The sequence below is a fragment of the Microtus oregoni genome, unplaced genomic scaffold (genome assembly GCF_018167655.1).
Source record: "Microtus oregoni isolate MIOR12 unplaced genomic scaffold, Mior012 000011F_ref0000422, whole genome shotgun sequence".
Classification (NCBI taxonomy): domain Eukaryota; kingdom Metazoa; phylum Chordata; class Mammalia; order Rodentia; family Cricetidae; genus Microtus; species Microtus oregoni.
Window position 1 is genome coordinate 50,678,022 of NW_024543070.1, and position 13,045 is coordinate 50,691,066.

Genomic DNA, 13,045 nt, shown 5'->3' on the forward strand with positions numbered 1-13,045 from the left:
CATTTAGCCAATGACCTTGGGGCAGAAAGCCATAGGGCAAGGCCTTGTCTGATATGAGTAGTGACCCTTAGAAGCTGATGGGGAGGGAGAATGCACTCTCACTTTCTTGCTCAGGAGGTTGGACCCCAGCTCCCCTGGACAGAACAGCAGGACACAGCAGCTGGATCGTGGCAGAGTCTAATCTCTATCAGTGAGTGTTTACCCCACTTTATACCTAAATAAATTCTTAAGATTGTTTAACAGACTCAGGTGGTTTCACGTAACAACCCCAGCAATACAGCCCGCTTTTTTACCCCATGATCACTTGATGTTAGAATCCCCAATAACAAACCTGCAGGCCAAGAGAACAACAGCAATAAAGGCAGCGCTCCCGGCAGCTAGCCGCATACCTTCTCATTGCCCGCACCGCCTTTCACACTCCTCATGTTAAACTTCTTCACTTCTTCTTTCACTTCCTCCATGTAGGCATCTAATGGATCTAACTCCTCGCCCTCCATTTCATTCCCTTCCTTTTCAGCCTCTGCAGGATCATCTTCATCATCTAAAACGGCAGAGCGTATTTTCTTTGTACACACATTTCAAAGGGAAATACACAGCCAGTGACAGGCTCAGTGGGGAAAAACTTGTGTTGCATAAGTCTGACAACCGAGGCCAAGTCCACATCCCATGATGGAAGGAGAACTAATTCCTGGAAGCTGTGCTCTGATCTCTGTGTGTGTGTAAGCATGCGAATGCAGTTACACATAAGCACAAACTAATGATTTTAAATAATTCAATAATTATAAAAATAATTTAAAAATTTTTAAGATATACTCATTTATGTACATGAGCGCTCTATCTCCTTCTGAACATCAGAAGTCATTTGATTTCACTACAGATGGTTGTGAGCCATGTGGTTTCTGGGAATTGAACTTAGAAACTGTGGAAGAGAAGTCTGTGCCCTCAACCTCTGAGTCATCTCTCCAGCCCATTTACAATTCTTTTTTAAAGAGGAGACATGCCACTTCCATTCTATTACTTCCATTACTGCAGTGGGGCAGTGCACTGACAGCACCTGCTAAGCCCTGGGTTTAAGCCTCAGAAGCACAAGACAAGGCAGGAGAAATGTTTCTCTCTTAAATCATAAAAAGTTAGAAGTGTACTTCTCTTTTTAAAGACAAACATGTGAATGTATACACGTATGTGCCTTGGTGCTCTTTTCTCACAGAGCAGAAGAGTGGGCTGGATTCTTGGCTAGAGTTCTTGATGATTGGGAACCATGAGGGGGCGCTTACTCTCATTAACAGCTGCACTGAGGGAAAATACTCTAGCGCCATCTACAAACTCTGCAAGTGACAACTGTGTGTTCTCAAGTAAAATCAGTGATTCTTACTGGATGCTACTTTGTAATTGAAGGAGGTCTTTAAAAATCTCAATATGGCCAGGCACAGTGACTTATCCCTACAGTCCCAACTACTCAGGGCATTAAGGGAAGAGTCACTTGAGTACAGAAGCTCCAGGCTGGCTACAACAGCAGTGAGACCCTATGACTAAAACTACAATAACCTTAGCTTAGTATGTATCCAGAAAATCTGCCTCTAGGTACAAAGAGTTACAAAAAAAAAAAAAAAAAAACCCACAAAAGTTGTAAAAGAAAGTCAACTATTTCTGTGCAAACAACTCAAGCATCAACAGTCAGTGAAAAAATAAACCAGCCCAGTACACAGTCCCAGTGTTTGGGAGACTGAAGTAGGAGACTCACAAACTCAAGGCCTGCCAAGGTTAGAAAGAGGAAGCCTGTCTTAAACAGGAAAAGAAAATATTTCCAGGAATAATGGCCACACTTTTAATTGCAGCACTTGGAAAGCAGAGTTCAAGGCCAGCCTGGTTGATACAGAAAATTCTAGGCCATCTGTGGATAATATAGAGAGACCATGTCATGTACATATACTCAGGCCACACAGAAGTAGAGTAATAATTCAATATGAATGAAACTTCAATACAATATGACAAACTAAAAAGCCAGACACAGAAAAACACCAATAGTATGGCTGCATATGGAGGAACATAGGCCACTTCTCTGAGACAGAAAGCAGTGTGGAGGCAGGATGGTGAGATCTTCAATGGGTCGAGTTTCCACACGGGATGATTAAAGAGCTCTGGAAATGGACAGTGATGAGGGCTATGCAGTACCGAATGTACTGCAAATAACTAGACTTACCATTCTGTGCCTGAGAGGGTTAAAGTAGACCTAGGGAACTAGCTCAGGGCTAGAGCATTAGGTAGACATGCCGAAAGCCCTGGCTTTGACCCTCTCTCTGTTCAACAGGGAAGACGGGTAAAAATGTTAAAATGTAAATACAACATTGGCACATTTTCCACAATTTTAAAAACGAACATCACCCACTTCCCAAATATACCATCATCATCTTCTAAACTCCACTTTTTCCCTTGTTTCATTTCCTCGATTTCCTTCTTCAATTCCCCTATGTTTTCCATGGCCTTTTTACGCTGCTCTTCTCGCCATTTTTCAACTCTTTCTTTTCGTTTTCTCATTTCTTCCTCCAGCTTATTCTGGTCAAAGTTCTTTGGGGAGGGAAAGAGAAAAAGAAAGAGGGAAAACCAAAATCAGAATTAGCAAGTGTAGTCCACATGAGATTTTTATTTGTTTGTTTTGTTTATTTCTGAAACAGGTTTCTCAGTAGCTACGAAGTCTTTCCTAAAACTTACTCTGTAGACCAGGCTGGCCTCAAACCCACCTGCCTCTTCCTCCCGAGTGTTGGGATTAAAGGCGTGCACCACCACTGCACAGCTTATATGAGGTTTTAATAAGTTCTCAAAAGTATAAAAAAAGAAAAATGGATGTGTGTATACATTCCTAAATGCAAACCAGCTTTAGTAATCACCCATCTTTATAATTAACCCTCCTATTATATTAAAAGCAAGGCCAGTGGGATGGATGGCTCAGGAGATAAAGGCACCTGTTAACAAGAATGATCGTTTCAGTTCAATATGGATAACTCATATAGTGGAAGTAGACAATCAACTCTTAAAAGTTAACTTGAGGGCTACACTTGTGCCATGGCACGCCATGTGTGTAACCCCCACAAAATATAATATAATTTTGGAATTACAAAGTTACTCCTGGTCGTTAGCACCTATAACTGCAGAAGGCTAGGGTTAGTTCCAGGCCAGTCTGAGCGATATATAGCAAGACCCTGAGAAAGAAAGGCAGTGAGGGAAGGAGCGATGAAAAGAGAAAACAAGGAAGAGTCATAACAAAAGGCACGTTCAATAAAGAAATATAATAAATGAGACTAGAGAGTTAGCTCAGCAGTTAAGAGCAATGACTGCTCTTCCAGGAGGATCAAGTTTGACTCCTAACGGTTTATAACCATCAGTTAACACCAGTTCCTAAAGATCTGGCACCCTATTCTGGCCTATGCAGGCAGCAGGCACACACACAATACTCATAATATAAAATAATAATCCAAAATTTAAAAAAACACTTATGTTATGGGATAATCTTTCTGTATACTGTAAAGATGTGTCTCTCCAAAGGGGCCTTCTGACTGCTTTAATAAAGAGCTGAATGGCCAATAGCTAGGCACAGGAGAGAATAGGCAGGACTTCCAGGGGAGAGACAGAGGATTATGGGAAGAAGAGAAGGGGACAGGACACCAGCGAGGCACTGAAAGTTGGCCATTATGTACAGAGGAGAGGTAACCGAGGCAGGTGACAGAACAGATCACTAGAAACAAGCTAATCTGAGTTAGGGAAAAAGCCTAAGCTAAGGCCAAGCTTTCCTAATTAGTAAGTCTCTGTGCTATTATCTGTTAAAGAAAGTCCGACTACATCCATACAATTATTATGTCCTGGGGCTAGAGAGATGGCTCAGAAGGTAGGAGCACTGGCTGCTTTTCCAGAGGTCCCGAGTTCAATTCCCAGCAACCACATGGTAGCTCACAACCATCTGTAATGAGACCTGATGCCTTCCTTGCCAGCAATACATTGTATGCTTAATAAATAAATAAATCTTAAAAATAATTATGTCCTATTAGACTGATAAAAATGACATCCCAACCTTGGCAAGGATATGAGAAAGGAAAGCACACCATTGTGTGCCTTAACCCTTTTCATTTTGATTTATTTACATATGCATGACAGTGGGCTGCACACACCACAGCATGGGTGCAGCAGACAATGTGTCGTCTGCCTTTCTTCCCACCTTCATGTGGGTTTCATTCAAACTCAGGTCTAGGCTTCCATAATAACTGCTTTTCCAGCTAAACCACTGTGCTGGTCCCAGATGACTAAAATCTGTATATAGTTTTTAGGCTAATTTGATACTTTTTATATGGACTGATCACATTTTCTAAGTAAAAACAGGTAACATAAATATGCAATGTTTTCAGAAGTATTCTTCAAGACTTTTATCTGCTTATTTTATATTACTGTTATAAATTACTTAAAAGTAAAACTTAAGAAAAAGAATATCATTAAGATAATAATTATCAGCTGGCAGTGGTGGCACATACCTTTAATCCCAGCACTCGGGAGACAGAGGGATCTCTGTGAGTTCGAGGCCAGCCTGGTATACAAGAGCTAGTTCCAGGACAGGCTCCAAAGCTACAGAGAAACCCTGTTTTTTTTTTTGGGGGGGGGGGGGAGAAGAGAAAAGAAAAGGAAAAATTATCAGTCAGGTATAGTGGCACACTCCTATAACTCCAGCACATGGGAAAGAGGCAAACAGATCTATGTGAATTCAAGGCCAGCCTGGTCTACAGAGAGACAGCCAAGGCTCGGTTACACAGAGAAACCCTGTCTCAAAACCCCTCTCCAAAAAAAAAAAAAAAAAAAAAAAGAATAAGAAACAATTATTTTCCAGGGAGCTCAGTGGTTAAGAGCAGTGCCTGCTGTTCCAAAGGTCCTCAGCAACCACATGGTAGCTCACAACCATCTCTAATCAGATCTTGTGCCCTCTTCTGGCTTGCAAACATACATGCAGGCAGAAGACCGATAAATAAATAAATACACTTAACCAATTTGGAAAAAACTAAATTTTTTCACTGGGTGGTAGTGGCACATATCTTTAATCCCAGTACCCGAGAGGCAGAGGCAGGAGGATCTCTGTGAGTTCGAGGCCAGCCTGGTCTGTTGTGAAAACAAGACTGCCATTGCAGACCTGTTCCAAGCTGAACATACCCCAGCATCCTTCTCCTTCTCATCTTCCTTGTCGTCTTTGTCCTTTTTCTTCTCTTTAGAACTGTCCCCACCTTCTGCTTTCTCTTTGGATCTAGACCTACCAAAGAACAAAAGAGAGTAAGATATCAGCACTGGGAAACACAAGCATCACTTCTTCTTCACTGTATGACATATTTAGTAATGTGTATGTGTGACAATGCCTGTGGAGGTCAGGGGACAACTTGCAGGAGTCAAATCTCTCCTCCATTGGCAATGAGGGATCAAAGTCAGCTCAAACCTCAGCGGCAAGCATCTTTACCACTGAGCCGGCTGAAGGTCCTGCAATACTCATTTTAGACTATTTAACAGACTTGGATCTCATTTTCTTATTTCTCCAATAATCAGCACATTGTCATAGTCCAACAAAAAATACCTGGAATAAGAAGAAAGTAATCTTTTAACACTAATAAAAAACATTACTAAACATGAGGAAATCTGTCTAAGAAAAACAATTACAAAACTTAGGATTAGCGGGCGGTGGCGGTGCACGCCTTTAATCCCAGCACTCCAGAGGCAGGCGGATCTCTGGGAGTTCGAGGCCAGCCTGGTCTACAAGAGCTAGTTCCAGGACAGGCTCCAAAACCACAGAGAAACCCTGTCTCGAAAAATCAAAAAATAAAAAACTTAGGATTGCAAAATTTTAGTAATTCATATATGTAATAATACAATCACAATGGATTTAAAATTTGACCTATGCCTCTAGTAAAATGGCTTAATTTTAATGGCATAAAAAAATTAATTGACATCAGGCTAACGAGTTGGCTCAGCTGTAAGGTGCGCTGTGTTCTTGAAGAAGATCCAAGTTCAGTTCCCAGCAGCCACATGAAGTGACACCAGCTGAAGCGGGTCTCTTCTGGTCTGCGCAGGTCTTGTATGCAGGAATCCAGACACATATGCAGGCAAAACATTCATATACCTAAAACTCAAATATCCCATCTCTCCTCTCTATTCATGACTGGTGTTTCTGAGTAATTTCTGGATAGCCTTTCAAATTTGACAAACATACTCAGAGACGAAAAGACATTTTCCAACAAAAACTATAAGATTGACCAGTTAACTTTTTTTGCCATCTAATTTGTCTTTTGCCTTTCTAATGTGTATGTTCTTTAGTACAGGAATGTTTGTACATGTGTTCATATGTGTGCATGCATGTGTGTAACAGAGTCTAAAGGACAATCTGGGGTAGCATGCCTTAGAAGCTGTCAACCTTATTTGTTGAGACAGGGTCTCTCACTGGCTAGATTTGGGCTAGACTGGCTGGACAGCAAGACCCACTGGTAAGCCTGTCTCCTCCCTATCTCTGGGATTACAAGTGCACACCATGCCCTAACTTTATTAACCTGAGGGCTTGGGGTTGGACTAAAATCTCAAATATGAGTACTGACGGCCATCGCTCAGCCCTATTTCTAGTCTTACGATAAATTTGTAAAATATCCTTCTATTCACGTCTGCTAAGAAGTTCAAAAACATAGATATGTTAAATTTAATAAAATCGGGGGGGAGACAGCTCAGTGGGTAAATTGCTGCTTGTTGCTCAGGCCTGAGATCCTGAATATGGGTCCACACCCCAGGGAAAGTTAGACATGAGATTAGTTTCCCAGGAACTCACTGAAAACCTCCACAGCACATTCAGAAAAGCACTCTCTTAAAAAAAAAAAAAAAAAAAAAAAAAAAGATGGTGGGCCAGAGAGGTTTAGAGCACTGACTGTTCTTCCAGAGGTACTGAGTTCTCTGGTGCCCTCTTCTGGCCTGCAAGCATACAGACAGACAGAACACTGTATACATAATAAATAAATCTTAAAAAATAAATAAGACATTTGAGGAAGTACAGTTCTTCACATGTGCACACACAGGCAAGTATACACACATGAACATATACAACACACACACACAATCCCCACATTAAGAAAAAAAGCTTGGAAGTGGTGGCATGTGCCTCAATCCTGCACTGTCTCAGGAAAAAGAAAAATAGAAGAGAGAAAAAACTATTCCCACACCCCCAGCAGGAGGCCTCCTGCCTCCACTGGCACACACACGAGTATACAGGAATAATAAGAATCTTTTAAAAAGTTGTCAACAAACATCTTAACTGTCTGAGAAAGCAATCTCCAAGGCACAGAAACTGATGCCAAGGATGTAACAAATACCGAGGGCTTGCCTAGCTGGCAACCAGCACACCCACTTCAATACTCATCGCTGCCTCCACAAAAGACACTCAATTCCCACAGAGATATTTACAAAAGTTCTCACCATTAATAATATATACTAAATAAGGGTACACTGTAGTGTTTAAAACCAGCAGAATCCACTAATCTCCAGCTGAATTATAAGCCCCATGACCTAATAAATAAAAGTTCTGCCAACAGTTGATATCAAGAGTCAGGCTCTGCATTACTGATAAGGATGAACTGTACAATTACACAGCAGATAGGGCCACTGACAGTGTTACCTATTCTCAGCCTTCTTGCTTTTGCTGCCAGGACTGGAGGACCGGGATCGCCGGCCCCGGCTTCTACTCCTTGAGCGCCTCCTATCTCGGCTCCGAGATCTTCTTCGCTCTCGGCTTCTGTCTCGCTCTCTACTTCTGGAGCGCCTGAAAAGAAGAAATTTCATTTGTTTTGTGGCCAAAGGGAGTTATTATTTCAGATTATGGCTGTCCCAAACTGAAAACAGTTTCTTAAAATTAGAATCAACATTAGAGCAACATTCTCAATTCAGCTAAACAGGACACAAGTGAGGCTAGTTCTTACAAAGATCAATGGAAACGTGAGGATACAATGATATCTGCTAACAAACATAACAAGTTATAACAATAAACACTTTAAATCCACCAACTATAGCAAAGCCAATTCTCACGGACAGCACACAGCTGGGACTGCAGCACAGCTCTGGGGCACTCAATGAGCTGTGCAAGACCTTAACCCCAGCAGCGGGGGAAGCTCGAGCCCAGCAAGAAGATGCACAGAACCTGTGCTAAAAGACCAGTGAGCTGCTGGTCACTGCGTGCACCCCAACTCCACGCACCCCACTTCCTCATCTAGAAAATATGGACAATTCACTATATCTTTTTTTTTTTTTGATCGCACTAGCTTGGAACATAAGAGATCCACCTGCCTTTGATTCCCTAGTGCTCGGATTAAAGGCGTATACGACCATGCCCAGCTTCAAAGTTCTTGATCTAAAAATCTTACTATTTTATTTTCATATAAAAACTCAAATATCAGTCAGGCAATGGTGGCACATGCCTTTAATCCCAGTACTTGGGAGGCAGAGACAGGCAGATCTCTGAGAGTTCAAGGCCAGTCTGGTCTACAGAAGAGAGTAAGTTCCAGGACAGGCTCTAAAGCTACAAAGAAACCCTGTCTCAAAAAAAACAAAAAAGGTCGGCGGTGGTGGTGCACCCCTTTAATCCCAGCACTCAGGAGGAGGTGGCAGGTGGATCTTTGTGAATTCAAGGCCAGCCTGGTCTACAAGAGCTAGTTGTAAGACAGGCTCCAAAGCTACAGAGAAACCCTGTCTCCAAAACAAAACAAAACAAAAAGTTAAATGATCAATTCAGTTAATATGTATTGACTGAATGTGGGAAACTCTCTGATTTCAACGGTTCCATCTGTCAGGAACCAGTGGTCTTCAGAAGAATGTCTTACCTCAGGCGCTTCCTGTCCCTGGACCGTGATCTTCTTTTGTCCCTGCTGCGAGACCTCTCTCTCCTCCTGTCTCTATCTCTACTCCTAGAGCGTCTGTCATCTCCACGTTTACTTCTTTTGTCAGAGGGTGAACGACTCCGAGACCGACTTCCAGACCGTCCTCGTGATGCCGAGCGTTTGCGGTAGTGGCTAGAATTGTACCGAACCAAAGAGTAAACTTAGCAAGCAGCTTGTATTTTACTTCTATGTGTAGCAAATTAAAACATGTTTGATTAGGAGAAAATGAACTACGCCACAGTACATATGCAGGGGAAGTCTCGAAAGATGCCACACACAGTACCTCATGCACAGCACTTGGGAGGCTGAGGCAGGAGGATCACTATCAGGGGTTTGAGGTCAGGGTTTGAAATCTGGGCTACAACATAAAAACCTGTCAAAAGGGCTGGAATGGCAGCTCTTCAGAGGAGTTTATATTCTGGAAAAGAAGAGACCACAGGCAAGTGAAGAAGTGCACCACCACGTGTCAAGTACTGCACTGGAGACAGACAACTTGCTCAGAATAAAAGAAAGTGAATAGGAAGTATGACACTGGGAGTGGCTGCCTTCAGGACACTTGTCTAGAATGGCTTCACCACCTAAACAACAAAATGCTATTGACTTAATGTCCCAAAGTGTTAAAGCAATTAACTGTTGAGTTGTCCTTTGTATCATGTTAAAGAAGTATTTTGTTGTCTTCTCCCCCCCCCCCCCCCGTGTTGGGGGGGGATAAAAGTGTAAGGAAAATTCAATGCAAGGATTTTAATATTCACTAAAACTCCCTCCCAGTGCTATTTACTTATATTTCTGATTCCCACCCACCTAACCTGGCAAGTTGTATTTTTGTTGAAGCTGGTCCCCGACACTGACATCTTCTATCAGACAACTTGAGTTGTCACTAATAAATGTCACTAATAAAGTAACATTTTTAGAGATCCTCGAAGGAAATGAAAGCAGGAATCATGTGGACATACAGGGGAGACCTTCCAGGCAAACGGCACACAAGTAAACTCATGGGAAGGAATCTGGACTGGCACATGAAGGAATAGCAGCAAGGAATATGGTTAAACAAGTTAAGACAGTAGTCTAGTGTAGCGGCACACAACTTAATCCCACCAACTAGGAAGCAGAAACAGGCAGCATTAGTTCCAGTCTAACCAGGACTACATAGTGAGACTCTGTCTCAAAGAGAAGAAAAAGAAAAAAGAAAAACCACTCAGGAGATCAGAGAAATAACGAAGTAGTCAGAGGGTCTTACAATGATTACGTCTTTTATTGAGTACGATGGAAAGCTACTGGGCCACAAACAATGGCAGACTCCTGCAGTGCCAGCTACTAAGACTGAGGAAAGATCACGTATATCACACTTTCAATTTATGTATGTGTATATTCATGTGCCTCAGTATGTGTGTGTGCATCCCATCTGTGCAGGTACCTAAGCAACCAGAAAGAGGAATCAGATCCCCCAGAACTGGCGTCATAGGCATCTGTGAGCCATGGGGGGGGGGGGGGGGGCTAGAATTAAATCCCCTGGGTGAAAAACAGGTGCTTTCAACCACTCAACCATCTCTCCAGACCCATGAATAAATTTTCTTACAAGAAAATAGATAATAAGCTGGAAGGAAGTGGCGCACACCTTTAATCCCAGCACTTGGGAGGCAGAGGAAGGCAGATCTCAGCGAGTTTCGAGGACAGCCTAGTGTACTAAGTGAGTTCCAGAACAGCCAGTTACACAGAGAAACCATGTGTCAAAAAAAAAAAAAAAAAAAAAAGTTTAAAAAAATTTAAACCAGGCATTGGTGGCATACACCTTTAAACACAGGAGGTGGGAGACAGAAGCAGGCAAACATCAGTGAGTTCGACAACAGCCAGGATTACACATAGAAACCCTGGAAAGAAGGAAGGAAGGAAGGAAGGAAGGAAGGAAGAAAGGAACCCATTTAACCATCCAGGTTAAGAGACAATGACAACTGCTGAGATATATCAAGATCTGCAAAGAAAACAAAAACACAGCCCAGAGCACGAGCACTGACTAGATTTACTGATGAACTGAATGTCAAGTATGAGGGCACCAGGAAGAGCTGGATGTCTTCACATTTGAACAGAATAAGCAGAAAACTGAGGCTGTGCTGGGTGCACAGGCTGTGTGGTCCACCCCTGACATGTGTGAGGCCCCAAGATCAACTCACAGCAGCTTCCTCAAGAGGCTGCCATTCACAGGAGTTAATCCATTCACTTTCTGGGCCTTCTCAGGATCTATCTCCTCCTACCTCTCTCCAATCTTTCAGGAAAGCTCGGTATGTACAAAAACTGCGCTTGGTGCTGTTCTCGAGCACCCTGCTCTCCCTCACCTCTGAGCCACCACTGCTCCCTGAACAAACAAGAACATCAGCCAAGTATGGCATAAAAAATAACAGTATAAAAAATAAAAAAAAATAACAGTATAAAAGTAAGATGGGTGAAATGGGCCTTTGTAGGAAAGGTCTGGGGAGCCAGAATTTCATCTCTAAAGATCCAATGGAAACTAAGGCAAAAAATGGCAAGTTCTTATCGTTATTTTTAAAGGGTCACTCTGGTTCCAGCAATACAAATATAATAATTATAATGGCAGGATCAAGAAAGGCAATTCAGGTGCCTGGCAGTGATGGTGCACACCTTTAGTCCCAGCACTTGGGAGGCAGAGGCCAGCCTGGTCAAGACAGGCTGAGCTCCATGACAGGCCCCATAGTTACACAGAGAAAAACGGTCCCGAAAAAACAAAAGTCAGAGGCAGGAATGGGAAAACAGTGCAGAATCTAACTAGAAATGAGCAGCGTGGGTGAGAATGGGCCAAATATTGCTTCCAGATTTCTGGTATAGTAGTAGCCAGATGAAGAACAGCGTCTTCGGGAAACTTGAAAGACAGTCACATGAACTGTCTGTAGTCAAGGTGGTACAGCCTTTGCCTTTATCCAGATGCCGCTACTGGCTTTTATATCCGCAGAATTTCACGGTGCTCCACTCACACTTTGCTCAGTTCCTGAACCTAAGTCATAATGACCCCGGTAAAGTGATTTAGCACTAAAACAATGCAAAATTGTCATCCTCCCTAGGCACTGAACCAAAGTATCTTTCAGACCGGCTACATACACTTCAGTCATCTTTCAAGATAATAATAATAACCTCAAGGTCTTGAACCTGTTATCAACATCCTAAAGTTTTGAAGAATCTTTAATTATAATTATAGTTATAATAAGGTGCGCAAGTGAACAGTTTTAAAAAGACAAGAAGCGGTAACAAAGTAATACGGAATCTATCTGAGAAGTAAATGTCCATGAAACAAGTGTTTATTGCAGCCGGGCGGTGGTGGCTCACGCCTTTAATCCCAGCACTTGGGAGGCAGAGGCAGGCGGATCTCTGTGAGTTCGAGACCAGCCTGGTCTACAAGAGCTAGTTCCAGGACAGACTCCAAAACCACAGAGAAACCCTGTCTCGAAAAACAAACAAACAAAAAAAAAAGTGTTTATGGCAACCCAATAAGAGTCGGTCCTACACATATTGCAGGTGCGGTTAAAAAAAAAAAAGTCTGCCCACACGCTCCTTTTAAATGACTTAGGAAGACGACGCGCGCACGAGAGTAAACTATAGAGCGGAGTAAGCAACCTTGCAAAGGCGAAGCGAAGAGGGAGTGCAAGCCGGGGTCAGGGCTGACGGAGGTGATGAAGCTGCTCGTCGGTGACCGGGCGGCCTGAGCTGCGGAAGGCTGCTCCAGGTCAGGGGTCGACCCGGCTGTGGCAAGTACAGGGGACTCTGCGGCCCTGCGCGCCAGCAGCTCCTCCTCGCAGCCGAGGTGACCGGCTCCTCAGCGGCCACAAGTGGGGCCGCCCCACACCCGCCGCGCCGCCACCTTCACCCGCTCCCCTCGGAGCCCAAGAAACCGCTCGCCCGCGGACTCACCGAGACTCCCGGCCCATGCTGCCGGCCACGAGAAGTTCTGCGCCCTGGGAGACGATGCGCAGGCTTGTCAAGAGGACAAAGGAGGGGGGCGACAAGCCCTCTTGGTGCCGAGCGAGGACCGGCCCTACGCACTGGCCAGAGGTCCGGCAGGGACCGCCATCAGCGTGCGGCCAACGAAAACAGGATGTGCTGGCGCCGGGCGC

General features: G+C 43.5%; 1 protein-coding gene across 2 annotated transcripts in view; it reads right to left on the reverse strand.

Moving 5' to 3' along the window:
- Window positions 1-13,045, reverse strand: part of Ddx46 (DEAD-box helicase 46) — a 44,757-nt gene extending 31,712 nt beyond the window's left edge. For both annotated transcript variants that reach the window (XM_041659892.1, XM_041659891.1), the window contains exons 1-6: window positions 12,843-13,045; window positions 8,871-9,059; window positions 7,673-7,816; window positions 5,185-5,281; window positions 2,400-2,565; window positions 390-541 (exon numbers count right to left, since the gene is read on the reverse strand). In XM_041659892.1, the coding sequence (XP_041515826.1) occupies window positions 390-541; window positions 2,400-2,565; window positions 5,185-5,281; window positions 7,673-7,816; window positions 8,871-9,059; window positions 12,843-12,859 (765 nt within the window). In that variant the 5' untranslated portion in view covers window positions 12,860-13,045. The remainder of the gene's footprint in view (window positions 1-389; window positions 542-2,399; window positions 2,566-5,184; window positions 5,282-7,672; window positions 7,817-8,870; window positions 9,060-12,842) is intronic.